This window comes from Manis pentadactyla, chromosome 2 (assembly GCF_030020395.1).
Source record: "Manis pentadactyla isolate mManPen7 chromosome 2, mManPen7.hap1, whole genome shotgun sequence".
NCBI lineage: Eukaryota > Metazoa > Chordata > Mammalia > Pholidota > Manidae > Manis > Manis pentadactyla.
The window spans coordinates 163,076,456-163,104,452 of record NC_080020.1 but is presented as its reverse complement, the minus strand read 5'-3'; the positions used below and the strand labels follow the sequence as shown (position 1 = coordinate 163,104,452).

The window sequence follows — 27,997 nt, the reverse complement described above, 5'->3', positions numbered from 1 at the left end:
CGTCTTTTGCCTAGGGAAAGCCATCTTGGAACAGGCCCAGTCTGACCCTCCAGAACAGATTACAAACATGCAAATTAGAATTCTTTTAATAGATATAAAAAAAATGTACTAAAATACCCATGTGGTTCTGCTGTGTTATTTGTCCTAAAGAAAGTAAGGAGCAGAATGAAGAATCCCAGTGCAGCTCAGTGGGCCCAAAAGTGGGCCTTCCCTCAGACTAAGGAGTGCTCACCCCCCTCCCCCCAACTTCTATCCCTTTTGCTGTTCCCAGTTCCCATTTCCTGCAGCAGGAAACCCCAGTGGTCTGGCTTGGCACTGGGGAGTAGAAGGCACCTGAAGGTCTGGCTGGGTGAATGAGGATACGTGACCTTTAAACCTAACAACACTGTGTATGGCGTGGGGGAGCAGTTGCCAGGCCCTGCTCCTCTATGGCACAGGTGGTGTGGCACGGCCACTCCTCCAGTGATGAGGAAACTCTTGTCCCAACAGAATACTTTCTTAAAATTGTTTTTGGTACAAAATAAACTCAAGGATATGGGCTGCGGAGCTGTGGAGGCCAGGCTAGCTGTCCTCCCCAGACCTCAGATCATGGCAATGCTCTCGGGGGCACAGTTGAGGTGAGTGGAGGTGCTGTTCCCGGAGGACTTGCAGGCCCGGCCAGGGGCAGGCTGTAGGGCAGCCACCAGCGTCTCAGAGGAGACTGCCCCAAACTCGTAGCTGAAGGTGCCGTAGAAAATGAGGATGTCAATGACAAACACCCATTCACACAGGGCTGCGCCATGCTGCAGCTGAGAACTCTCGTGCAAGAAGAAGACAGCACCTGGAATGGGGCTAAGGAAATGTTCAGTAGGATGTGTAGGAGACACCCCTCCTGCCTTCCCAGATTATATAACTAGGCTGGGGCAAAAGGACCAGGCCTCATTCCAGGGAGGAGGAACAGAAGACCACACCAGGCAGTGTGATCTGGAAGGTGTGCCATCCCTCCCCCCTCGACTAGGGCAGGAAGTGCTGGGCTAGAGGATGAGTTCCCAGCTGCCCTGTGCTGGAAGGATACTGAGGATCAGGGTGACAAAGGCAATGGCTGCCAGCACGATCCTCACGTATGCCATAGCCAGGTCCTGGGGGGCTGTGGCCCCATGGTAGGAGAGGGCACAGTACAGGCAGACAAAGAGCAGTCCAGCAGGGAAGGCCACACCAGCTCCAATGTAGTGCAGAGACTTAGCGTGATCCACCTGGGCTCAGACAAGGGCTGATCTGTGAGGAGCCCCATCCCTCCACCCTCTTCCCCTTCATTACTCTTCCTCCTTTTTTCTCCCCGACTTTCCCTTCCAGGCCTTCTTTCCCTTACCCCCAACCTTGAGGGGCTGCCCCTGCAGCCTGGGTCCACTCTCAGTGGGGCCCCTGCAGACAGTCCGGCCCTGTCTGGGGAAGTTCCAGAGGGGGGCAGGTGGGCGCACCTGGAAGTTGCCAACCACCACAAGCCCTGCGGCATTGGTGCATCCTGTGATGAGTGTCGTGGTGTTGACCCAGGAATGGCGACTCTGCTCCAGGAGCTGCCCGTAGAGCAGGAGGCAGATCAGGACCACTGGGGGAGGAGAGCATGGGTGGGGCCAGCACTGGTGCCTTCCTGTGGCCCCAAATGAGCAAGCCCACCAACTTCCCCCCAGACACTCTGAGGACCAGAGGGAATACATGGGCAGGTGGTGAACCTGGGTGTCCTCAGGTTCCAGGCAGCAGGGGGCTGTGTGGGAGTTGGCTTTTGGCTTTCAAAGAACAGGACAGAAGTGGCCCCAGTGCCTTGGTGGAGTGGGCTGTGTTGCGTGAGGGCTTCCTGGGCCTTTCTGGGGAGGGGGAAGGCGGGGCTGGCTAGGGGGGCTGAGGGCACAACTCACCCATGAAAGCACCCATGTTGCCAATGAGGCTGAAGAGGCAGCTCTCTGGGGGGTATGTGCCACACTTGCTGAGAGGAGGGGGGCAAGCACAGAGTGAGAGGGGCAGGAGCACCAGAGGGCCCTTGTCCTGGCCCACCTGCTCTCTCTTGCTTTATCTGTGCCTATTCCCAAGCAGGCATGCCACTGACCCTCATAAACAACTGGCCCTAGGCTGGGCCCTCCATTAAAGCAGGGCTCATGTGTGATGGGTAAGGCAATGCCCAGGGCTTCTTGGCAGACCTCAGGATTCCTTGGACTCCCTGCAACTGTCAAGGCCTGCAGCTGATCTGGCTTTCCCTGAGCCTAAACTTGGGCTGGGCAATCAGAGGGCTTGAGCTTAAATCCAGGTGCTTCTACTTACTAGCTGTGTGACCTAGATGGCTGACATAATCCAGTCTGTTTCCTTGCCTATAAAATGGTAAAAACAATAGCTGCCTCAATGTTGGGAGGATTAAATGATGTACATGTAAAGTGTTCAGCACAGTGCCTGGCACATGGTAATTGGCAAGTAGTGTTATTAAGTGCTTTTAATATTCCTGAGACCCATGGAATCCTGAGACCCAGGAACAGGCCTTTGCTTGAGGTGCTTGGCTGGGAGTCAAGCAGGCTCTGGGTCTCCCTGACCTGTCCAGTTTCCAGGCCTTACCTGATGAGGGGGACATCGTCCAGGGTGCAGCAGGTCTTGGGGCCCCCCTGCTCAGCAGGGTCAGGATAGCAGGACTCGTTGTAGGACCTGGCAGGCAGGACAGAGAGTAGACTGAAGGAAAGAGGTTTCCTCAGTCCTCATCCTGTAGTCTCAGGCCTCAGAAACCATCCTCCCAGACCTCCCTTGGCAGAGGTAGAAGCACCTGCTTCTTAGTGCCCGCCCAAGACAGAAGAACCAGGGGGCAAGGGGATGGTGGGAAGCAAGTAGATGGGGGAGGGGCAGGTGCTGCCAATGTCAGGTAAGAGCAATGAGGCCCAGGGTCTCAGTCTGGCTTGAGGCAGCCCTGACCCAAGAGGGAACAGAGACGAAGGGAGCTTTAGAATGAGGCTGTCTGCAGAGCACGCCATACCAGTTCTCCACGGGGCATGCGTGGTGGTTCTTCACGGCCATGGCATACCTGTGGGAGCAGAACTGTCACCCTGCCCTCATGACCCTCCCCGCCCAGCCTTCCCTCACTGACTCTTCTCTTCCTTGATTCTGGCCCCATTGAGCCTCGTTGTCCTTGCTGGGACTCAACGTTAGGGTGGCTGTGAGGCTTGACACCACACCAGGACCCACAGCATGGCTCCAAACCAGAGGAAGTTGCCCTGGCTAAGAGTATGTCTGTCAGGATCACTCCACTGGACAGCAGTGGTGCCATCTAGTCCAAGGGGCTGTGTGCCCAGGCACCAGGCCTTACTTTGGAGATAGCCAGAGTGACCCTGGGTACCACCCTGGAGCCTGCAACAGGACAAGGAACGTTTTGTGTACCTAAAGCTCCCATTAGGTCCTGGCCTCCTCAGCTCGAACCCATTTGGTCTCCTAGTTGTTTCCTCCCCCTACTCCCAACACCTTGGCCCCCCATCCCTGGTCCCCTCTGTACTCACACAGTCCACAGTCCGGTGATGGAGAAGGCTGACAGGCTGACAGGAAGGAGGATCCAGGCGGTCATGAGGGAGAGGAGCCAGGGTGGTGGTGGTGTGGGGGGGAGGACGAAGGGTAGGTGGGGAAGAGGGGGTGGGCCCAGCTACCTTAAGATACTTCGCCAAAACCATCAGCTGCCCCGGCCTGGTGGAGAGAGAGAGGTCAAAGTCCAGGGTCCAGTGACTGGCCCAAGCCGGTGGGGGTAGAAAGTGCTGGTCAACACCTGATTCAGAGCTATCGCTGGGTCTCTGGGCGCCTGCACTTGGGGCTGAGCCCACGCGAGCGCGTGGACACCCTCAGACATCCATCGCGTCCCACCCAAATGCCCCTGGCGCGCTCAGAGACTCAGGCGAGCCGTAACATCTGGAAAGGCAGTCACCTCCCTCGTCTGAGGGACCCGGGCCGGAGGGAGGCTGGAGTTAGGTCAGGGCGCCACACCACGTAAAGCCTGGAAGGGGTCCGGGGCCCCGGTGAAGGGGCGGCCGCGCGCAGGCGACCTCCTGCCTACCGGCGCCCTGGGAAGAAACGGGTGCCGCGGGAAGCCCAGCCCGTGCCCATCGGTGTCGGCGCATGGAGCCCACGGCCGGCGAGCTCCCCAGGTGACCCTTAGAGGTGGCGGGGAAAGGAAGGGTCCCGCTACGCACCTCCCCGGAGCGCCCCGCCGCTGCCGCGCCCTGCTCCGCCCCGCGTGGTGCGGTCTCTGCCTGCGGCCGTCGGAGCAGCCCTGAAAGGTTTAAAGGACCGAGCGGCCCCGCCCCCGGCACCCCAGGCTGCGCCGCGCCGCCCGCCGGGACCTGGAGTCCTCAATGCCCGGGCCCGAGCGTCCGCACCCTGCCCAAGACTACAACTCCCGGTCCCCCGCGCCCGCCTCACGCTGGAGACGTGGGCGGTGCCGCAACGTCTGGGCACCTGGGCGCCGAAGAATGTGGCGCCGGGATCCGACCCGAGTAGAGTTTCTGACCCGGAGACGCCAAAAGGGTTCGTCTCGTTTGCCCTGTTCCTGCCATGGAAGCTCCGGGGGCCTTACAGCTGTCATTGTAATCGTGCACATGGCCGGAGGAAGCTCCTTCAGCCGCTGGGCACATTTTGCAGCCTGGACCTGTCGGAGTAAGACTTCGGGAAACCTCCCTCAGCGTGGTGTTGGTGCCTGCTTTCTCTTCAAGGCAAGGCGGAGCCACAGAGAAATGGGCACAAAGCCTTGGCTGTTCCTTAAAAAACCAAGTGCGCTGGATTTGGCTATGCTCCTCTGTGCTCAGCAAACTCTGGAGGAGGGCTCCTTTCATCAGATACATTTCATTTTCAAGGGTACAAGCACACAGTACTGTCCAGAAGTTAGTGTCCAAAATCTATTTCCTGACTGCTGAACACTTGAAACAAGACCATGGAGACCAATCGATATCCATTCTAAGTAGACAAACATGGCCAGGTATTGGTAAAGCAAGAGCAGAGGAAGGCAGGAGACCTAGAGAAAATTGGGAAAAGGAAACAGGACTGAATCACCCACCAGCTTCAATGAAACTTACTGGCAAGAGTGCCCTCCTGGGCATTCTTTTCATAAGTAAATGGGCAGGAATACTTCCTTTCCCATACCAGAAGTGTGGCTGGCACTCTGAAAGGCAGTCCAGCATCTGATGGAGCCCTTGTGAGACACGGGCTGACAGATAACTATCTGAAGGCAGCATGGACTTCAGCTGCTAGGAGATGAGGAGCTTAAATTTGGCAGTGTTGGTGAGGCAAAGGTAATGTGTAGAAACAGAGCCCTGTACTGCAGGGGAAATGCAGCACACAAATAAGACATAGCTTGAATAAGGAAAAAATCCCTTTGGACCCAATGGAAGGTAAAAAGGGAAACAAGAAACCTGTTGGAGAGCTCTTTTCCAAAGTTCATCAGGACAAGCAGCTAAAGCAGGGCTAAGAAGTATGGTTGTGTGGAGCAATCATTGCACAAGAATACCCAGCTGACCAGGGGTATAAAATCCTGCCCACCTCCTGCTAGCCATGCTCTGTGCCCCAGAACGAAGGGGTACCTCTAAAACACAAACAGCATCTTGCTCAGATGTTTCACATTGGAGCAGGCACTTTTTCTCATCTGTTCAAAGGTGCTGTGAACCTTCTGCTTTCCCACCTCATGGGAAGCTCTGCAGTTCTTAACACTTACTATATCCAGTTGAACTGGGCATGTGTTCCCATCTGACCATTATCATAGGCAAGACCTCAGAGGACTACTCAGGTTCTAAACTGTCTGTTCTAACATAAAATGGAGGTAAGACAAGCATCCAGAACTGTGACAAAAAGGTAGATTCTGGCTTAAGATGACAACCTGAGTAGTCCCTAAAATAGAATTACCCTAGAAGAGCTTTCATGGGTAGTTGGTAGGGAGGAGTCCTAATGCTATGTGAGTCTAGTTATGCTCAAACCAGGACAGTTCTGAAAACAGTCAAGTAAAGCAAGAGATGAGATTTCAAATGCTGATTCTGTGTGCCGAATAACTTTAGGGCAGGCATTTAATTTTCACTTCCCTTATGTATACAAGTGATTTCAAAACTCTTGGCAAAAACAGTGCTGTAAAAATAAAGTTTATTGGTTGAAAGAATACTGGATTTGAAAAGTACTTTCCAGGATTTCCAATAATTTGTACACTTCATTTTATTTATCCACAGCAGAAACACTGGTAACAAGAAAACAAGAATGTATGGCTTTTTATGCACTTAACACCGCAACATCACCAGTGCAATCAGTCTCTGATTCTGAGAAGGCAGAGGAGCCATTCCCTCAGAAGGCTTTCATTTCTAGCATCACTCCAACTATTGGGGAAACTTAGGGTGGGTGCCTACTGCTTCTTGGTTATCTGATTTCTCAGGGACAGGACAGGTGTTCAACAGGGAGCTTAAAATAATTCAAATAATTGTCAACATTTAGTAGTGATTCTCCCAAAACAAGGCTCAGAGGTAGGAAAGTAATGTCTTTATTCCTCTTTCTATTTGTAAAGGCCTCATTTACATTTATGAGCCAACTGGGACTTGACTACCCTACCATCCATGGGTTCTGCCAGATGCACAGCAGGCTGGATGGATACTCACTATTCCAAAGTTTCTTCCAGCCCCATGGTCTAATTGCTACTTGGCAGAGCTCCTCAGAGTGGACCATGGAGATAGAATGTCCCTTTCAAAGGCTCATCCACAAGGAGAATCATTTGTTATTGCCCACATTGGTCCTACTGGCTGGCTGGCCAGCCTCCACATGCTCCTACTCTCACTCAGTACAAAAAGCTTTACATTTGTCTTTTCCCTTCTTGCACTGCAATCAAAAACTTCTATGCTTGCCAACTGGCTGGAACTCAAGCTTTAGTGTTTACTCTTGTACAGTCCAAAGCCCCTGTAAACCTCGTATTCCTTCCATTTAAAATACTACCATCATGGCCCAGGAAACACAAAGCTTTAATATCCAAGGCTGACCCCTCAGTAAGTAAAGAACATTTCATTTTGGATGGGTTTGAGATGTGCTCATCAGGCTACCAGACTTTTTTTTTTTAAGACAGTCAAGAACATATCTAGTCAAATGAGTTGATTCTGAAGCAGCCTGCTAGAAAGCTCTAACTGATCCAGCGCTGTTGGCACTGCACCTAACAGCATGGGACAATCCTCTTTGGGACACCTAGAGCCTGTGGGAAATGCTCTGGAACACGTTCCTTGATGGAAAAGCACTGATTTTTGAGAACAGTTGAAATATCTGTGGAGGCAAGTCTCATGAATAAACTGGATAGAACCACCTTGGAGCCCAGATGAGGAGTGGCAACAAGCAGTGGGCCTGAACTATAAGGCTGTCAAATGGCTAAGGGCCATCACCAGAGAAGCATTTCAGACACATCTGCAGCAATGGCACCAGCAAAACAGCTTCCTATAAAGGACAACATTTCTTTAAAGTACCAGGCTTAGTGCTTTATATAGTCATACTGCTTAAGTTAGCAAAGAATTAGAATGTTTTCTGGGTGGAAAAATTTTTATATGCGCTTGATAAGCAAAGTGCCTCAAGGGAAAAAGTTTATGAGCAAGGAGCTCCTATCAGTCTCTTACCTGAGAGTGTGAAGATTACATGACAAACGCATAAAAGAACACATTAGGCACACACTTCTCACAAACAGAAATGGTGGTTACAATTTCAGGTGTCATGTCCCCAACCTCCTCTTCTGGTCTTGTTAATAAATTCTGTAATAAATCCATGAAACAGGACATCCAGGTGTAAGCAGATAGACCCCAAAAGTATTTCCAGACTAGGAAGAAGCCTAAGAGTTCCAGTGAAATCCTATGTCCAAGTCAGAAGATCAGCTGAAGAGCTGGAAGACAACAATGATAGGTCCTCTGAGCTGCAGGAAGACTGGGGATAGAGTATGGCACAGTCTCCTTCATCCAGGAGGCTCTGGAGGATAGTTCACATTACAAATGAAAAGGCACTTCTGGCCCGCTAAGTAGAGGTTAAACTTTCTCCTCTGAAGGCACAACTGGGCCCAGGATTGGCAATTTTAAGGCATTTAACCTTGGGCCAGCTCTGTGGATCAGGAGCACTCTGGTCCTGGCTCTCTTCACAACCAGGCCCTTCTTATCCACCTCACTCACCTTCCCAGCATTCCTCTGAAGATGCAAGCTGTGGCTTGCTGCATTTTAATGATATAGTTTAAGTAGCTGCCTTGCCTCATTTCTGAGGCAGTAGATTTTGAGAGGGGTAGGGCACAAGCCAACAGTGCCCCCAGGTGTCCTTTAAGAGAGAAACTGCTGAGATGGGAATAGCCAGACTGATCTTGAGATCCTGATGTGGAGAAACCCCAAGGGTAGGGGAACTTTGGTTTTGATAAGTCTGTGTTCATGGGCTTCACTTAAAACCTGTACTTCAAGTCACTGAGGTTAGGCTGATTTGCTGGAAAGCTGAAGTGGCTTGGAACTTCAGTGCACAAGATGTCTTATGGACTTTTCAGACCTCAGCCTAACCCTGTGTTAGGAAAAATATTTAGGTGGAAGGGGTGATATTTCTGGGATCTTTATTTTAATGATGTCAGTTTATATACTCCTGGGAAGTAGCAAAAGAGAAAGGATGGGGTGGGGGAAGAGCAAAGGGGAGGCTCATTTTACTGCCCATTGTTCAGGACCTCATCCCCTTTTTTATAACTGGGCTCTGAGTAGGTGATTATTTCTAGTATTGAAATTCCCTCTGTACATATATCTAAGACTGTCAGATCAAATTTGGAGAGTCAGTTTTAAGTTTGTTTGCTCTGCTCTTTAGCCTGCGCAGAGGATGTTCACAACTAGGGAGGTTAAAGGCTAGAATTCTATAGCCCTAAGGCAGGTTTTGCTGGAAGAAATCCTTGGAGTTTAGTTCTGGCATTATCTTCCTATGTCTCCTTATCAAGACAATGCAGAGCAGCAGGGCATGAGAGAAACTTGCAAAAGCCTTGGAAGTGGAGGGAGACACACTCGCAAGTTGGCCTCAAAAATGATCTCCCACTTATTGGAATCAGAATTACCAGAAGAGGTTGTCAGAACGACAGACCCCAGAATCTCCCACCTCCCACTCCTGACCTGCTAGAGGTGCACAGTCACGTTGGGAGACTGGGGGTGGGGTACAACTGATGGATTCTGAGAAAAAATGATGAGAAGGAAAGAACAAAGCAACAGAGCTGAAAAGAAGATCTAGGAGAACATGAATGGAAGTGAGCAGAAAAAGCTGGAAGGAACCATAAAATAACAAACATGGCCCACTGAGCTGAATGGAGCAGCAGCCCCTGTGGCCTGTGACCTCAGTGAGAAAGCAACATGTTGGCACAAGGTTTCATAACCTCGGCACTCCCTGGAATCTCTCCTTCTAGAACACCAAGTTTGCCAAAGAAAACTCTCAAAACATTCCAGAATATTAGGCTGGCTGCAAGGGAGGTGGCCAGGTATAGTCCCTGCAACACCCTTTCCTGTGGATGCGGCAGTAGCTCTGTTGCAGTTGTGTATCTCAGGATCAGCCCAGCCTGGTCTTGGTCCCCCTAAACTAGGGGTAAGCTTCCCGGGCAGTGACTTCAGCCTGGAGAGAATGCCTTCAGCCCAGTCAGTGTTGGCTTTGGCGCTTTGCAATCTCCTCCTGGATGCGCAATTTGAGGGCCTCTTGCATGGGTGGATCTAGAGGTGTGTGTGCTGACACCTCCTCACTCACTCTTCCTGGATCATCGTCCTGCGTGGAAGAAGAGTCAGGAAGCTCAGGGCCTGGCCTCTTCTGGAAAGATGACCTGCCCCATTCCTAGACAACACTCTCACAGAACTCCATTTGACTCATGGCTTCTTACCAGTGCCTATCATTTCCCAGGCATGCCCTGTAATAGGATTCCCAAGTGAGGGCCATGAGCCCTCCCTGCTGCCCACTGAGAATCACCGCATGACAGAAATGATCTATGCTCAAGCATCACCAGCTATGCCTCCACGTGGAGCAGGCCCTCCCACTGGCCCTGAGGAAACAGTGGCTCAGGGTTGGGCAGTGATTGCTACCACAGCCCAGGACCTTAGGCTGCAGCTGTTCCACCAGGCATACCTGATACACGATAACGGAGGTGACCTCTCCGCTGTCTGCCTCATATTCTAAGCAGAAGAGCTGATGGCCAGAAGGCTCCTGCTCAGAGCTGCCACTACTGCTTTCACCGGACCCCTCACAGTCTGGGTTGCTTGGGTGCATAGAGCCATCTGGAAAGATGAACCAGAGTGAGAGGGAAGAGGGGTAGGCTGCTGGAGCCTCTGCCCGCAGAGATGACACAGGAAAACAGGCTGTCAAGAAAGCCCTGTTCTTTTATGTACTGTTTGTATTTGAAGTGTGCTGCCAGTTTTATTTACCTTTGAAGCCATGTTCTGGGGCCAGTGTGGTCCTACCATATAGTGGGGTACACAATGCACATTTTCCCAGTGAATAAGATTGGAATGCAGTGGAGAAGTGAATAGAGCCCTGTCTGTATTAAAATTCAGGCTCTGCCGTTTTACTAGCTCTGAGATCTTAGGCAAGTTACTTAACCTCTCTGTACCGGTTTCCTGATTGTGAAACAGAAATCATAGTTCCCATCACATAGGGGTCAATGAAAGCGAAATGAACTAATGTACATAAAATCTAAAGCACTTTAAATAACGCTTAACAAATTAGCCTGATATGTAAACTATTGTGATCTCTAGGTCTCTGGAAAGCCGGGGAAAAAGGCCATTTACTAGGTTTGGGCTTCATTCCAAAATTATGTCCTGGTCGCCTATAGTTATGTCAGGTTTTCTCTCTATTCCATTGTGGGGACACTAAAATATAGTGCGGTGGGCAAGATGGCAGACAAGTTTTTGCTGGCTCCCAGGTATCTTCTGTAATAATATCTGTAAACAGATAACTGCTTATCTGGGGGCCCAGAGCCATCCCTGTTCTCCGGGGAGCGTCGAGGTGGAGGTTCCTGGAAGGGATGAGATGAACTGAGCCTTGGGGGATAAGAAGTGGTTTTCCCCATAAAGATAAAGGAGTGCCCGGGGCGGAAGGGTGCGCAGGATTGAGGAGGCCGGCGGGGCGGGCGGCCTCACCTCGGTGTCGCGGTAGGTACACCTGGAGGTCGGGCTTGCGGGGTCGCGTGGGCGCGGGCGTGTGCCGCCTCTTCGCCTTCTCCTTGGCTGCCTGCTTCACCTTCTTGTCGTAGTCGTCCCTGCGGGGAGCCGAGCGGGGGTCAGGGACGGCCAGGCCAGCCCAAGCTGGGGGTGGCGGCGGCGGTGCGGGGCGGGACGGTACCGGGCCAGCTGGTTCCGTCGAATATGGTGCACGAAGCCGTGGCTCATGTCTAGCCGCCCGCCAGGCTTGCAGCAGAGCCCCTGCCCGGGATCCGGTGCGGGTTCCATCAGGAGCCCAAAGCGGAGAGGTACCGCGCCGCCTCCACTGCCCCACCGGCCGCCCACCTGGGGAGCTCTGCACCGCCCCCCGCTCGACTTCCGGCCCTGAGCCCTGACGTCGCGTCCGGAACGGGCCTGCCTGGCAGAGCGCTGCGTCGCGTAGAAGGGCGGGCTCTGGTCAGGCTTTGGGGTGTGCCGGGGCTTTTCTTTGTGCCATCCTAATAGGAAATTTAGGTTTACTACTCCTACATCAGACAATTCAGAAAAGACCCGGTACACTACTCAACGTTTGGTGTGAAGCCTTTCTGTTCTTTTTCTGGTGTTAGAATGCTGTGAAACTCCAGCTGCGTGACCTCGGGCGGACTAATGAACCCCGCCGTACCTCAGTCTCCTCAGTTCTAAGTGGGGACACTGAGAGCACCTACTTCAAAAGAAACAGTGAAGAGGCCATACTCAGGCAGGGCACACCGCGGCAACCAGGCCACACAGCCCCGCGAAGGCTTTCCTCGCCCTACCCCAGTCCGCCCCGGGGCCCCAAGCCGCCGGTAAGGCGGACGCCTCTGCGAACAAGGCCAGTGTTCGAGCTGTGCTGCCCAAGTCCCTGCACCCAGCCCGCCTCGGCACCCATCAGACAGATATCTGAACTGTCCCTGCGAGAGGACCCTGTGCTCTTTAGGGATCTGAGCGTCTGCTATTTTCGAGTCCTTTTTAGAAAAAGGTAAAATTAGGAATTCGTGACCAGAACAGGGACAGACTGTGGTATATCCATACAATGTATTACCGCTGAGCAATTAAAAGGAACGAGCTGTTGATACACTCAACAATGTGGGTGAATCACAAAATAAACGCGCCAAGTCAAAGAGGCCAGGCAAAAAAAAGAGGACAGGCTGTATGCTTATATTGATATAAAACTCTAGAAATACGAACTCCTCTGTTGTGACAGAAAGCAGATCAATAGTCGAGGCAGGAGTACCCTTTTGGGGCTCGTGGATAGGTTCATTATATTGATCGTGGTAATGGTTTCAGAGTGTATAATCTATCCATCAGTATTTATCAAACTGCACACTTTAAACATTGTTGATTGCATGTCAATTGCACCTCCATAGAACCCGTTCAGGGCGGTGGAAGGGGTCGTAAAAATCACAGGTCCTGAAGTTTGGGCTTTATTAGTGTCATGGTTAAGTTCCCCTCTTCCCGACGTTTGCATTTTCTTGTGATACTGAGAACAGTCCTCTAAATGTGGCGTTAGAACCGCCAGCTTGCTGCATGAAATGGTAATTTGGGGATATCTTTAGTTCTGTGCAGGAGCGTCAGTCTCCTAGGCTCACACTTTGGAGACAACCTCCCAATCATGGTTTCGGGGCAGAAAGTATCTTGAAGAAATCGGGCCCAGTGAGAACTTTTATCCAGAAATTCCCTAGCCAACAAAAGGTTTTGGTTTCTTGGCATTAGTCCCTTGTTTCGTTCACAATACGCAGCGGCAAACAAGCCACAAGAGGCGCAGTACTCCCACAGGTCTTCTGCGGAGTGATTTGTCCCCATCGGCGACTCGTAGAGAGCCCGGGCACGGTAACAGCGCCGGTCTTGATTGGCTGCCTGCCGCGCGTTCGAGGGGGCCTGGAACTTGCGCGCGGCGACTCGGCCGGTAGTGGCGATGTCCGCCCGGTCCAAGCGGGAGTCTCGAGGTTCCACCCGTGGGAAGCGCGAGTCCGAGTCGCGGGGCAGCTCGGGTCGCGTCAAGCGGGAGCGAGATCGGGAGCGGGAGACCGAGGCGCCGAACTCGCGGGGCAGCCCAGTGCGTGTGAAGCGGGAGGTGCAGTCGGCCAGCGCTCGGGAGGCCCTCGCGCCCTTCGTCCCCTCGGTGCGGGTGAAGCGGGAGCGTGAGGCGGACGAGGAATCCGAACCTGAGCGGGAGGTGCGAGGTGCGCGGGGCTCTGGGCTGGGCCGGGCAGGGCCGGGCCGGGCCGGGCCGGGTAGGGCCGGGCCAGGCGCGGGCTGCACTCTTGGGTTCTTTTTCTCTTTGCAACCTCCCATCCTTGGGGGTGGGAATTCACACTCCACCAGTTTCCGCGGCCCAACTCGACTGCGTTCCAAAGACAGTACTAGTCTTAATAAAAAACCGTAGTTGTGACGTTTTAAACAACAGTAATAACAGCAGCTTCTCTTTTACGAATGCCTAAGCGCAGGCGCACTGCTGTTGTAAATAATCAGAAAATAATTTACAAAAATTATGCTACCTCTTTCAGTTTTTACAAAACACCCGAGACGCGGGTCTTATAATTTCTGGACTGTGAGTCCACAGCACCACCTGCACCATACTGCCCTGCCATTCTAGTCCTGCTACTGAAACTCACTGTCGTTTGGAAGGTGGATTTTACGTGTCTGTTCCTTTGTAAATAAGTGGAAGTTGTCCTGGTACCCACGACCTTTGGGAGCCCGTCTAACAACTGCCAGTGAGTCTCTCCCCTTCATGGCTGCACCCTTTGCTTCCTTCCTCTGGTTTCTCTGCTTTTCGTTGCACTCCTTGTGATTTATAGAGACTCCTTCACCCAGCCTTGGTTCCCTGTCTTTTTTCCAATTTGTCCATTTTACCCTACCTTAAGTAGGTTTTCACCACATGTGAAGCTTTTTGCCTCTTCACTCCAATTACATTTCCTTCTCTGAATTTGAAACTCCTGGCTTGAACATGTTCCTTACATACTTGCCTTCTGGTGAGTAGGAGCCTATTGAAGTAGCAAGTGAATATATCACCAGGTTACATGCTAGGGGCGGGATTCTTGGGAGGGGGTCCTCATTGTCCAAGACTTTATATTTCTATCTGCTGGAACTGGTTATCTGTATGTGATTATACTCTTACATTAACTCAAACTTCTTGCCCAGGGTCCTCCATTTGACATATTTTTATATTACGCACAGGGTCCAGAATAGCACCTTGCTCATAGAAAGTGCTTTGCTTGATGAATGTTCTTTGAATAATTAGTAATTTCAGAGTATTCTTTGATTTTCTTAAATATTTTGTCAGCTTCAGGTTTCCCTGTCTTTGGAAGAGAAACTGTTAGATATTTTGCACAGTTGTGGGGAGGAGATTGTTTTCTCTGGGGTACTCTAGGACCTCAGTTGCTGTTACTGGCTTGTCTTTTTTTTTTTTTTATCGTGAAATAGATCACAGGTGCTAAGATGGATTGAATGTAATACACAAGTCCAGTTTAAAGAAGAGTGCAGATGTGCATCCTTAAATCTACCAAGAACTGAGATATGTTTGCAAGTTACCAAGTTATACTGCCCAGTTTCATGGATGCTGGTGGACGACAGGGGACCAATTCTTGTGGTGTCATTTCCCACAGTGTAGCACCAAGAGAACCCATATGCACAGTGGGAATTCATTCCAAGAGGGGAACTCTGAGCATAGAGAACCCAAATCTTTTACAGTCGTCTGTGAGCTTGCCTTCCCCTTTCCTCTGTAGGGAGACACTGTCTCTGTCTTCTAAGGCTGTTTTCTATACAAACATCCTTGACGAGATAGTCTTGAGGCAGTCATTCAGTGGCTCTGGTCACAGTATGAGCAGAAATGTGAGAGGCCTATAGATAATTGTCTCCAAACAGTGATACGAAGCTCCCAAAAGCCCCTTCCAAGTTGTATCCTTCCTTAGGTGATAACTATTCTGAATTTTTTCCTAATTTCTATTTTATTTGTAGTTTTACCTCGTGTATCCTTACATAGTACTGTGTTTTATTTGGTGTTTGATATAAATGGATAATACTTAACCTTCCAGTTTGCCTTTTTTTTTTTTTTTTTTTTGCTAGCTCTATTTTTGACATCCAAATAAATGTTCATGGCTACATAGTGTTCTATTGATGACATATATATTTCTCCATTTTATCTGTGGTGGACATTTGTGTTATTCCAGTTTGGGTGCTTTCAAATATTGCTGCTGTAAATATTTTTTAGTAATGCACTCCTGGTGCATGTGTGCAAAAATTTCTCTAGGATATGTAAGTGGAATACAGATGGCTGGGTCAAACAGTCTGCATATTTTTCAGTTTTGATCTTGATCTACTATTCTCCAAGTGGTTGTAACAGTTTACACTCCCACCAGCAGTATATGAGCACTCTTAATTGCTTCATGTATTATCAACACTTGGTATTTTCTGATTTTATTTTTTCTGCTCTGGTAAGTATGAAGTGATATATATCATTGTGCAAGGAAATTTGCATTTTCTTGACTTATTGATGAGGGCTGTATTCCTCATTTTCTATTGGGTTGTTTGTCTTTTTCTTACTACTTCACCAAATTTCTTTATGTAATCTACACATGAATCCTTTGATGGTTATATGTGTTTCAGATATATTCCCTGTATCTGTTTACAGCTTGTTTACATAGTGGACTTCTTGGTATTGCCAGGCCACTGGTATAGTTCATCCTGATGAGTTTTTCCCATTTCTGTGTTTGTTTGTACTATTAATTGACCCTGAGTTTGGGTTCCTATTTTTATAGCCTGTGATTATTTTCCTTTCAGCAAAGAATGGCCGTGTGGATTCTGAGGACCGGAGGAGCCGCCACTGCCCATACCTGGATACCATTAATAGGTCAGCAGGACAGGGATGCTGAGGGCAGCAAAAAGCAACAGAATCTATGCAGAATGTTCCTTGAACTGCACATTGAATAACATCTTCACAAATTTTATCCCTTTTAAAGCTTTCTGCCCGGATAATTGTGCTCCTTGCCATGTTTATTAATCTTTGCCTTTCAATTTAAAGTATCAAGTCATTTTTTTTAGAGTGGGCACACGTATAAAGAGCTTTTAGTTCAGTTTGAATTTGTCTGATGGAATAATGGGGTATGTAGTGACCTTAAAATGACAATAGCAAATTTAAACATTTACTGAGCATTCACTATGTGCTAGTGCTATTCTAGATGTGTGGAATTCAACAGAAAAACTGAAAAAAATATGTCTTAGAGCAGAGATAGTTTCCTTCTCATGATACTCTTTCTTCTGATCTCAGATGGCATCCTAGCATGCTTTTCAACTTATGTTCTAGGGTAGCAGTGTCCAGTAGAACTTTTTGCATAATGGAATTGCTCTTCATAAGGACTGATAAGCCACTGTGCCTAGTGAGCAGTTGAAATATGGCTTGAGGAACTGAGTTTTAAACTTTAAGTTTAGATGCCAGTAGCCATCAGTGGCTTGTGGCCCCTTTAATGGATAGTGCAGCTTTCCTGGGGCCATTATTAATTAATTATAAATGCTTGAGAAAAAAATCCCTTTGTTACTTGTGAATTAAGTGGAAGTAAAGCTCTATCTCTTAACCTACCCAGTTATAACATTATTTTGCACTTGAATAAATAGATCTGTTTGTATATATTCCCCTAATATTCTTCAGGCTTCCCATTTATTTTTGTGAACAAAAATATAATTTTCATTTATGAAAGGTTTTATTCACTCTTTCCATGTTCTTCCACTCCTAGTCGTTTAAGTTGGAGTGCTGTTGAGGCCCTGTTACTTTAGTTCTACTTAAAGCTTCCCTTCAGAAGAAGTTACTGTAGTGGAATATTCTCAACTGGCTATAAATAATAAAAACAAAGAGTGTCGCTGGCATTGTGTGTCTGGTGGAGACCTTGACACTACTTGGGGCTTGGTGGATGGAGGTGCTCTATTAAATGTCCAGGTGAGGAATAGTTAGTGTTCCCCGTGGTTTATATACGTGGTGGTTGAACTGTTCTCTGAAGGATGCTGTGTGACGCTGTGGAACACAGAGCCAGTGCTGTTTCACTTGGGTGCTCTCCTAGACCCCCACCTCTACTCACTGTTTTTTCCTTTTGTTTGGTTCTCACAGGAGTGTGCTGGACTTCGACTTTGAGAAACTGTGTTCCATCTCTCTCTCGCACATCAATGCCTATGCCTGTCTGGTGTGTGGCAAGTACTTTCAGGGTAAATAAACATTATGTATTATAAACTTACTAAGTTTTCAGCACTAGCCATGGGTCTACTCCAGAGGTCCAGAGAGATTTTTTTTTCAAGTAACTAAGCTGCTGTCAGCAGTCATATCTAATAATTCCTATCTTTGTTTCCAGGAGATTGGAATACTCTTAGGAAATCAACAGGAGATTGATTGTCTGGTCAGAACTGAATATATATGACAGGGAGGGAGAGCTAGTCATGTGAAAGATTGTGTAAGAAATCTCAAAAATTGTGAGTTGTTAAATCTGATGTTTTCTATACTTATGTCTTCTTCTGAGAGTCCTTGTGCAGTAAGGACTTTTTCATATGGAAACTTACTAATTCAGTTCATTCAGACCAAGTAAATGCTATGTACATAGTATAGTGGAGGATTCAAAAGAAATATAAACTACATTCTTTGCTCTTACAAGGAGCTTATAAATAAATAGTCAAGGTTAATACACCAAACAATCAATAAATGCTATAAAACCATAAAGATTACTGCTAGACACTGTGGCACAGGTGGGACTTGAACTGCAGGATATAACAGTGTTTGGGCTAAGGGAGAGGGATTCTAGAAAGGAGTGACAACATGAACAAAGGTTCATAGGTGCAGGATTGTCCTGAATATGAACACCTGGAAATTCAGGACTGAGTGATAAGGGCCTGTCATAGGATATGTATAATAGGGTATGTGTGCATCTGTGTATGTAATATATACATATGTATTACTAATTTTTTATAATAAATTAACTCCTACACTCATGGTTCATATTCGTATATGAAATTAGTTTCTCCCATCGTCATGCCTCTAAAGTAATTATGTTCTGTTCTTTCTTGCTAAATTTTGTGATGAGAGAAGTTCACGTAGGAGATCCATTTCATGGAGTACATAGTACTTTGTTTTTACTCATGTGACATGTTCCAGTACAAAGGAATGAAAAGAAAATCAAGCCTAATCTGATCCTTGCTAGAATCTGCCCTTCTCTTAAAGCCTCTCATTCTTCCCTACAGGCCGGGGCTTGAAGTCTCATGCCTACATTCACAGCGTTCAGTTCAGTCACCATGTCTTCCTTAACCTCCACACCCTCAAGTTTTACTGCCTTCCAGACAACTATGAGATCATTGATTCTTCACTGGAGGACATCACAGTGAGTGTACAGAGGGCTTGTTTTGGAACTAGTTCTCTTGGAATCTGTCCCAGGGCTCCTGGGGATCTGCTGGATCCTGAGGAGAGGCTTCTTTCCCTTTGGGGAGAACCAGGGAAACCCAGTTAGAAGGTCAGGATTCATAATTAGGGTCTTTGCTCTTCTAATTGGGGTGAAAGCATTTTTGTGAAATAAATTATCCTTCTACACTTTGGAGTTGGGATGTGAATGAAATGGGCCTGGCACAGGACAGTGAATACCAAGCTGCAGACCGGCTCTTTGCTACTTTTGACAGGATGTGACTGGAGTAGCAAAAGTGTTCCATCTGGAAGCTCTGGTTTGTGACCTGTGCCAAGAGTCACTGTACTTTAAGGGGAGCGTATAAAAAGGCCTTTTGGGTTTGGTTAATTTTGAAATTGTTGGTTATTATTTACCTTTTCAGCAAGTGTCAGCATATTGATTATGCAGAATGCTCTTTATTTTTAAGGAAAGCTTGATGTTTCATAGTGTTTGAAATACTATTTATGTTACTATCATAAGTTTTAGAGGCCTGTTAATAATTGAGGTTAAAGTAGTTATCAACTATACTTACAGAGGGAGAAACTGAAATAAATTCAAGGTTTTAAAGTGAGTTAGTAGAGGCCTCTGTTCAGCCTGTGACGTGATGACCCTCGTAGCTCTAGGATGGGGTAAGTTCTGAATTTGCCCCTTTAACCACAGGGAGTCATGAGATTTCAGCCTGCACGGAGGTGATAGGCACTGCTGGTCCTGCTCTGGGTTCATCATACTGGCTCTGTGGGAGGTCTTAGCTGAGACTCAGACCCTTGCTTCCTGCAGAGACTTGAGTGTCATTCATTTTCCGACAGTCATTTGTCATGGAGTTAGCCGCAAAGACCTGGGATTCAGTGATTTTGGGTTATGCACAGAGATCCCCTTCTAGATTAATAATGTGGAGTGGGCCTATTTCATGTTACCTCATTCTTTATACCCATTGTTGGGAGCATTCCTGTTGTTGGGTGAGATGTTTGTGACCAAAATGTTTTTTGTTTTTGGCAGAAATTGCTTTTCCATATATATCTTGTAAACTTTGTAGATAGCCCTAAAACGACTTAGAATTTTCTTGCTTTGCAGTATGTGTTGAAGCCCACTTTCACAAAGCAACAGATCGCAAACTTGGACAAGCAAGCCAAATTGTCCCGGGCATATGATGGTACCACTTACCTGCCTGGTATTGTGGGCCTGAATAACATAAAGGCCAACGACTATGCCAATGCTGTTCTTCAGGTAGGATCTGGATGGGGGCAGTGAGGGGGGTCACCCAAGAACACTAGGAAGGTTGCCTGAGAAATGACTGCCTTCTGGTATGGTGCAGTCAGATGGTCCCTGTGTACCAAGTGTTATTGAGAACTATACTTGAGTATTTGTTCTATACAAGGCAGAACATTCTTATGTCTGCTCAAGGGGCTGCTGGTGAAGGGTGAGGATCTCTGTGGGAAAAAGGGATAGGATCGGTGTGTGGCCTGACAATAACAAATAAGAAACACATAATATAGGTGATGCTTTTTTTTTTAATGGTGCACCTATTCATTGTGCCGGCTATTCGATGTCTTGGTCTTGGCCCCATGCTTAAGCCCTGAAGTGGGAAAAGCAGGTAAAGTTGTCTTATTTGCAATTAAGTTTTGTTTCTTAAAAAGTTATTAGTATTTATTTGTGCATTGTGTAGAAAAATTGGAAAATGTTGGTAAGCATAAGAAAAATAATAATCCTGCTCACTAAAAAAAGTGATTAAAAAAGAATTATAAACACTTACTGTTGGGGGAGATGTAAAAAGTGTAAAGGGAAAACCTCATTCCTTTCTTTCCGTAGCTCCCCATCCTGGGTGGTTAACAGTATATAGATCTCCAGAATTTTTTCCAAACACATACATATATATGTGCATAATATTCTGTCATGTGGCAATATCATGAGTTATTTTGCTATTCCCCAATTGACAGATAAAATTTAATTTGTTTCACATTTATTTTTTTCTGTTAACCAGTGTTACTGGGAGTGTCCTTCTACATAGTCTTGTACTTTTTGTGTCATTGTTACATTTTGTTGTATTTCTTTTTTGAACTTTAAAAATACAATAATTTTTAATATTTTATATAAAGTAATATGGCATATATATGTATCTTTATATATATCTTAAAAGTATATCATGAAATCCATAAATATTCTTGTGCAACATCCTTAATGATTGTATTTTAATCCATTTTGTTGATGAATTATAATTTATTTACCCATCTCCTCTTGTATTAGTGCATCGAGTGTCTAGATTCTAGGCTGTAGTGAATTTGTAGCAACTTACAAACCCACCAGCAACATAAAAGAGTGTCCTTCATCTTGCACCGTCATTGCTACCATTGAAAAAATATTTTTGCATTTTGATTGGTATTTCCATTTTAATCTACCTTTTTTTATTTGCTTCTGAAGTTGATAACATATTTTTTCATGTATTGTTAGGCCTTATGTGCTCATTTTTTGATTGGTGGTTCATTTTACTGAGCTTTATTGTACATAATACAGATATATATATATATGTATATATATATATATATATATACATATATATATATATGAAATACTAGTCTTTTTTTTTTTTTTTTTTCAAAATTTTATCAAATGTACATCACAGTGGTTCAACAGTCCCCTTCCCCCTTGGTAACCACTAGTCACTTCTCAGTGTCTATGAGTCTAATGCTGTTTTGTTCCTTCCGTTTTGCTTTTGCTTTGTTTTTATACTCCACAAATAAATGAAATCATACGGTATTTGTCTTTCTCACCTGGCTTTTTTCACTGCATATACTACCCTCTGGATCCATCTATGTTATTGCAAATGGCAGGATTTATTTTCTTTTTATGGCTGAATAATATTCTATTGTGTTTATATACCACGTCTTCTTCATCCATTCGTCTATTGATGGACACTTAGGTTGCTTCCATATCTTGGCTATTGCAAACGGTGCAGTGATAAACATAGGGGTGCATATATCTTTGAATCAGGGATTTTGTTTACTTCAGGTAAATTCTTATGAGTGGAATTACTGGGTCAAATGGTATTTCTATATTTAGTTTTTTAAGGAACATCCACACTGCTTTTTACAGCAGTTGCACCAATTTGCAAGTTCCACCGACAGTATAGGAGGGTTCCTATTTTGCTGCACCCTCACCAGCATTGTTGTTTCTTATCTTTTGAATAGTGGCTATTCTAACTGGTATGAGGTGATACCTCATTGTGGTTTTAATTTGCATTTTCCTGATGATTAGTGATGGGAGCATCTTTTCTTGTGCCTGTTAGCCATTTGTATTTCTTCTTTGGAGAAATGTCTGTTCATTGTGGTTTTAATTTGCGTTTTCCTGATGATTAGTGATGGGAGCATCTTTTCTTGTGCCTGTTAGCCATTTGTATTTCTTCTTTGGAGAAATGTCTGTTCAGGACTTCCACCCATTTTTTGATGGGGTTATTTGTTTTTAGGGTGTTATGGTGCATGGGTTCTTAATATATTTTGGATGTTAATCCCTTATCAGATGAGTCATTTACAAATCTATTCTCCCTTACTATAGGATGCCTTTTTGTTCTGCTGATGGTGTCCTTTGCTGTACAGAAGCTTTTTAGTTTGAGGTAGTCCCACTTGTTCATTTTTTATTTTGTTTCCCTTGCCCAAGGAGATGTGTTCAGGAAGAAGTTGCTCATGTTATATATTCAAGAGATTTTTGCTAATTTTTTTTTTCTAAGAGTTTTATGGTTTCATGACTTATATTCTGGTCTTTGATCCATTTCGAGTTTACTTTCATATATGGAGTTAGACAATAATCCAGTTTTATTCTCTTACATGTTGCTGTCCAGTTTTGCCAACAGCAGTTGTTGAAGAGGCTGTCTTTTCCCCATTGTATATCCGTGGCTCCTTTATCATATATTAATTGACCACATATGTGTGGGTTTGTATCTGGGCTCTCTATTCTGTTTCATTGATCTATTGTTCTGTTCTTATACCAGTACCAAATTGGTTTTTGATTACTATGGCTTTGTAGTACAGCTCGAAGTCAGGGAGCATAATCCCCCCAGCTTTGTTCTTTCTCAGGATTACTTTGGTTGTTTGGGGTTTTTTGTGGTTCCATATGAATTTTAGAACTGTTTGTTCTTCATTGAAGAATGCTGATGGTATTTTGGTAGGGATTGCATTGAATCTGTAGATTGCTTTAGGCAGGATGGCCATTTTGACAATATTAATTCTTCCTATCCATGAGCATGGGATAGATCTCCATTTTTTGGTGTTGTCTTTGATTTCTTGAATATCTTGTAGTTTTCAGAGTATAGGTCTTTTACCTCCTTGGTTAGGTATTTTATGTTTTTTGATGCAATTGTAAATGGAGTTGTTTTACTGATTTCTCTTCCTGCTAGTTCATTGTTAGTGTATAGGAATGCAACAGATTTCTGTGTATTAATTTTGTATCCTGCAACTTTGCTGAATTCAGTTATTAGTTCTAGTAGTTTTTTGGTGTATTCTGTAGGGTTTTCTATGTATAATATCATGTCATCTGCAAATGGTGAGTTTAACTTCTTCCTTACCAATCTGGATGCCTTTTATCTCTTTATGTTGTCTGAATGCCGTGGCTAGGACCTCCAGTACTATGTTGAATAAAAGTGGGGAGAGTGGGCATCCTTGTTTGGTTCCTGATCTTAGAGAAAAAGCTTTCACAGCTTTTCGCTATTAAGTATGATGTTGGCTGTGGGTTTGTCGTATGTGGCCTTTATTATGTTGAGGTGCATACCCTCTGTACCCATTTTGTTGAGAGTTTTTAACATGAATGGATATTGAATTTTGTTGAATGCTTTTTCAGCATCTATTGAGATGATAAGCAGTTTTTATTCTTTTTGTTAATGTGGTATATGATATTGATGGGTTTACAAATACCATATCATCCTTGCATCCCTGGAGTAAATCCCATGTGGTAATGATGGATGATCTTTTTCATGTATTTTTGGATTTGGTTTGCTAATATTTTGTTGGAGATTTTTGCGTCTGTGTTCATCAGGGATATTGGTCTGTAATTTTTTTGTGTGTGGTGTCTTTGGTTTTGGTATTAGAATAATGCTGGCCTCATAGAATGAGTTTGGAAGTATTCCCTCTTCTGCTTTTTGGGATGCTTTAAGAAAGATAGGTACTAGCTCTTCTTTAAATCTTGGTAGAATTTGGCTGTGAAGCTGTCTGGACCTGGAGTTTTGTTTTGGGGGAGTTTTTTGATTACCAGTTTGACTTCATTGCTGGTAGTTGGTCTGTTCAGATTTTCTGTTTCTTCCTTGGTCAGTCTTGGAAGGTTGTATTTTTCTAGGAAGTTGTCCATTTCTTCTAAGTTATCCAATTTTTTGGCATATAATTTTTCATATCATTCTCTAATAATTCTTTGTATTTCTGCATTATCTGTTGTGATTATTTTGTCTTCATTTCTGATTCTGTTTATGTGTGTACATTCTTTTTTTCTTGATAAGTCTAGCTAGTGGTTTATCTAATTTTTTATTTTCTGAAAGAACCAGCTCCTGGTCTCACTGATTTTTTTCTATTGTTTTATTCTTCTCTACTTATTTATTTCTGCTCTAATCTTTATTAGGTCCCTCTGCCTACTGACTTTAGGTTTCATTTGTTCTTCCTTTTCCAGTTTCTTTAATTTTGATTTTAAACTGTTTATTTGGGATTGTTCTTGTTTATTGAGGTAAGCACTGTTGTGTTTTTGTTTTCATTTGTTTTCCATGTATTGCTTGATTTCTGTTTTAATTTGTTCATTGATCTGTTGATAATTTAAAAGCATATTGTTTAGCCTCCATATATTTGTAAGTCTTTTTGTTTTTTTGTATGTAATTTATTTCTAGTTTCATACCACTATGGCCTGAGAAGGTGCTTGATACAATTTCAATCTTTTAAAATTTATTGAGGCTCTTCTCTGGGCCTAGTATGTGATCCATTCTGGAGAACATTCCATGTGCACTTGGGAAAAATGTGTATCCTGCTGCTTTTTCCTGGAGTTTTCTGTAGATATCTGTTAAGTCCACTTGATCTAATGGATTGTTCAGTGCCTCTGTTTCCTTATTTATTTTCTGTCTGATTCATCTGTCTATTGATGTGAGTGGCATGTTAGAGTCTTCTGAAATGAATGTGTTGCAATCTATTTCTTCCTTAATTCGGTTAGTATTTGTTTTACATATTTAGGTGCTCCTATGTTGGGTGCATAGATATTCATAATGGTTATGTCCTCTTTTTGGACTGATACGTTTTTTATTATGTGATGTCCTTCTTGTCTCTTGTTAGCTTTCTTTGTTTCGAAATCAATTTTGTCTTATAGAAGTACTGCTACTCCTGCATTTCTCTCCATATTATTTGCATGGAATACCTTTTTCCATTCCTCCACTTTTATTCTGTGTATGTCTTTGGGTCTGAAATGAGTCTTTTGTAGGCAGCATATAGATGGGTCTTGTTTTTTTATCCATTCTGCTACTCTGTGTCTTTTGATTGGTGAGTTCAGTCCATTTACATTTAAGGTGATTATTGATAGATAGGTACTTACTGCCATTTTATTAATTGTTTCTGCTGTTTTTAAATATCTCCTCTCTGTTCCTTTCTAACTCTTTTATATTCTTTTGTTACTGATGGTTTTCTTTAGTGTTGTAATTGGATTTCTCTTTTTAACAATTTATTTTTGTGTGTGTGTATTTATTGTAGGCTTTGGTTTTGTGGTTATCAAAGGTTCAAGGATAGCCTCTTTACTGTATAATAGTCTATCTTAAATTGCTGATTACTCTATTTCAAACACAATCTAAAGGTACTTTTTTTCCCTTCTTCTTCTTCCTCCCCCACATTTTTTGTATTAGATATTGTAATCTGCACTTTCTGTGTATCCCTTAACTGATTTTGTGTATAGTTGATTTTGCTTCTTTTGTTTTAATTTTGTACTTGTTTGGTAATTAGTTGGTTTACCAGCTTTACTGTGGGTTTATTTTCACTGGTGAAAGCTATTTAGCCATAGGGTCATTTCCATCTACAGCAATCTGTTTAACATATCATGTAGGACTGGCTTAGTGGTAGCAAATTCCTTCAACTTTTGTTTATCTGGAAATTGTTTAATCCCTGCTTCAAATTTAAATGATAAACTCCTGCTGGATAGAGAATTCTTGGTTGGAGGACCTTCTGTTTCAGTGCATTAAATATATCATGCCACTCCCTTCTGGCCTGAAGAGTTTCTGTTGAGAAGTCTGCTGATAGCTTGATGGGATTCCCTTTATAAGTAATCTTTTCTCTCTCTCCGGCTGTGTTCAACACTCTGTCCTTGTCCTTGATCTTTGCCATTTTAATTATTGTATGTTTTGGTGTTTTCTTGCTGGGGTTCCTTTTGTTAGGGGACCTCTGTGCTTCCATGACCTGAGTGTCTATTTCCTTCCCCAGATTGGGGAAGTTTTCAATAATTATTTCCTTAAAGAGACTTTCTATCCCTTTGTCTTTCTCTTCTCCTTCAGGTACCTCTATTATGCAAATATTGTTTCGTTTGGATTGGTTATGTAGCTCTTATCATTATTTTGTTCCTAGAGATCTTTTTTCTCTCTGTTCCTCAGCTTCTTTGTTTTCCTGTTCTCTGATTTCTATTTCATTTACCATCTGCTCCACATGATCTAATTTACATTTAAATCCCTCCAGTGTATGTTTCATTTCAGATACTGTATTCTTCAGCTCTGAGTGGCTGTTTTTCAGGTTTTCTATCTCTTTGTTGAAGTCCTCCTTGAGATCTTGAATACGTTCCTGTAAATCCGTGAGCATGTTTATGTCACTTATTTTGAAATCTTTATCAAGAAGATTGGTGATCTCTGTTTCATTTAGCCCTCTTTCCAGGGTTCTGTCTTGTAGTTTTGATTGGATCAAATTCCTCTGCCTGCTCATTTTGTCAGGGATTCTGTTTCATCCTTTGTATTAGATGTCTGCTATGCTCTCTGGTCTAAAAAATAATAGCTTTATGAAGAAGGTGTGCTGTGGTGCCCAGAAGCTCAAGATTGTTTACTCTCTAGTGCCTGGTTCTGTTTATCGGGGCCCCCAGCTGTTGGTGTGCCATGGGTGGGGCACCTTTCTGTCTGGCTTCTGTAGTGGTCTAAGTCTGGGTGGGCAGTTTGCCTGAGCTGCTGCCTTTGTGATCAGCTCAGGAATCTGTTGAACTCATTATGGGTGGGTCATCCTCTGCCTCATCTGTAGCAATAGTGGGGCTGCAGAGTTAACAGGGTGGGTGGACCAGTGTGTGGCTATGCTCTGGCTGGACTCGCAGCACTGGGTTTGGAGACCTGCAGGGAAGAAGGAGCTCTTGGGACTGGCTTCTGCAGGCACCTCCCCAGTTGGGCTAAAATGGAGCCAAGGAATCTGGGAGAGTCTCACTCAGCCTGCCAGGCAGCAAAGTTTGATGCTCCTGGGCCAAGTGGGTTGGTTCCTGGCAGTGTCTGCACAGGGAGGTTCCTTGAGGCTGTGTTGCTAGCAAGGGATGGAGTGTCTGGAGCTTCCAGGAGTTCCCGATTGTTGGGCCGAGGAAGGGCTAGGGAGGTATCCTCCACCTGCCCTTCTCCTCAGGAGAATGTTCGGTCCAACCCTCACCCCTCTGGTACCCCTCCCACTGCTGGCAAGTCTTTCAAACTGCCGCTTCTGCTTTGGGTCTCAGAACTGGAGGAGCACGCCTGCCCTCCACTCTGTGGGGGAGTCTCAGCCTCCCAGAGGGTTCTGCCTGCCCCTGGTGTCCAGCTCTGATTATCACCGGAACCAATGTAATGTGGGCTTGTGCTTCCAGAGCAGATCTCCAGGGCCAGGTGTGCAGCACTCCTGGACTCCTACCTCCTCCCCTCTCCATTTCTCTTTCTTTAGGCTTGTGTTGGGGGAGGGCTTGGGTTCCGCTCAATCTCGGTGTTGCTGTCTCACCCTTCTCTGTTGTGGTCGTCTCTCCTTCCTCAGGTGCAGGGGGTCTGTTCTGCAGTCTTCAGGTTGTTTTCAGGTCTTGTTATATTTGCTGTGTTGTCCTCTGTGTTTTTGGGAGGAGGTTTCCATCTTGCCTTTGTATTCCGCCATCTTTCATATTATCCTTTTTCTGTTGTATGTGTTGCAATTCTTCCTAGGTCTTATTTGACCTTTAAACTTTGTTTATGGTATTTTTTCACAAATGGGTAAGAAATTATAAAAGTATATCTAAAAGTATATCTGAAAGTATAGTTTTGGTGTCTCCCACTCATGTCATGCCACGTCCCTGGAAAGGTCAAATTCTTAGGAAGAGAGAGACTTTGCAGACTGTTCCTCTTGTAGCCTCTATGGCTTTGTGAAGACTGTTACAGGATGGACAGATGGGATTTGAACATTGTTGGGGCAGTTAGTCTTGACTTCGTGATGTGTTTTATTTCCCATAGGATGCTCTTTTATTAAGTAGATGAGCAAATCTTTTGTG

The 27,997-nt window shown here is 45.2% G+C and overlaps 3 protein-coding genes across 8 annotated transcripts in view; 1 reads left to right on the top strand and 2 right to left on the bottom strand.

Annotated features, from left to right (window-relative positions):
* Positions 1-70: 70 nt before the first annotated feature.
* TMEM150A (transmembrane protein 150A) lies at positions 71-4,399 on the bottom strand. 6 transcript variants are annotated; one of them, XM_036931075.2, is made up of 9 exons: positions 4,185-4,399; positions 3,648-3,684; positions 3,504-3,539; positions 2,987-3,034; positions 2,578-2,664; positions 1,893-1,960; positions 1,458-1,585; positions 1,055-1,232; positions 71-820 (listed from the first exon to the last, which is right to left on the bottom strand). In XM_036931075.2, exons 4-9 carry the CDS (start codon positions 3,025-3,027, stop codon positions 582-584), a joined length of 741 nt encoding a protein of 246 aa, XP_036786970.1. In that variant the 5' UTR covers positions 3,028-3,034; positions 3,504-3,539; positions 3,648-3,684; positions 4,185-4,399; the 3' UTR covers positions 71-581. The 6 variants fall into 6 exon arrangements, with proteins under 6 accessions (XP_036786970.1, XP_036786966.1, XP_057353023.1 ...); XM_036931071.2 differs by having other exon boundaries at positions 3,504-3,684; positions 4,185-4,398; XM_057497040.1 differs by lacking the exon at positions 4,185-4,399 and adding an exon at positions 4,049-4,158 and having other exon boundaries at positions 3,504-3,684.
* Positions 4,400-8,657: 4,258 nt separating this feature from the next.
* C2H2orf68 (chromosome 2 C2orf68 homolog) lies at positions 8,658-11,529 on the bottom strand. Its single transcript, XM_036931080.2, has 4 exons — positions 11,314-11,529; positions 11,112-11,230; positions 10,102-10,250; positions 8,658-9,747 (listed from the first exon to the last, which is right to left on the bottom strand). The coding sequence occupies exons 1-4, from the start codon at positions 11,418-11,420 to the stop codon at positions 9,625-9,627; spliced, it is 498 nt and encodes a 165-aa protein (XP_036786975.2). The 5' UTR covers positions 11,421-11,529; the 3' UTR covers positions 8,658-9,624.
* A 1,445-nt stretch (positions 11,530-12,974) lies between these two features.
* The window catches only part of USP39 (ubiquitin specific peptidase 39), a 31,069-nt gene continuing 16,046 nt past the window's right edge, over positions 12,975-27,997 (top strand). The window contains exons 1-5 of the mRNA XM_057497539.1: positions 12,975-13,333; positions 15,930-15,999; positions 17,248-17,342; positions 18,366-18,502; positions 19,631-19,783. Of these exons, the coding sequence (XP_057353522.1) occupies positions 13,066-13,333; positions 15,930-15,999; positions 17,248-17,342; positions 18,366-18,502; positions 19,631-19,783 (723 nt within the window). The 5' untranslated portion in view covers positions 12,975-13,065. The remainder of the gene's footprint in view (positions 13,334-15,929; positions 16,000-17,247; positions 17,343-18,365; positions 18,503-19,630; positions 19,784-27,997) is intronic.

Coding starts and splice junctions, on each gene's coding strand:
- TMEM150A (XM_036931071.2), bottom strand. CDS start 3,568: ATGACCGCCTGGATCCTCCTTCCTGTCAGCCTGTCAGCCTTCTCCATC. Junction 2,665..2,986: donor GCATGCCCCGTGGAGAACTG/GTATGGCGTGCT, acceptor CCTGCCTGCCAG/GTCCTACAACGAGTCCTGCT. Junction 821..1,054: donor CTTTGTCACCCTGATCCTCA/GTATCCTTCCAG, acceptor GCCCCATTCCAG/GTGCTGTCTTCTTCTTGCAC.
- C2H2orf68 (XM_036931080.2), bottom strand. CDS start 11,420: ATGGAACCCGCACCGGATCCCGGGCAGGGGCTCTGCTGCAAGCCTGGC. Junction 10,251..11,111: donor GTACCTACCGCGACACCGAG/GTGAGGCCGCCC, acceptor TCATCTTTCCAG/ATGGCTCTATGCACCCAAGC. Junction 9,748..10,101: donor CCTCCGTTATCGTGTATCAG/GTATGCCTGGTG, acceptor TCTTCCACGCAG/GACGATGATCCAGGAAGAGT.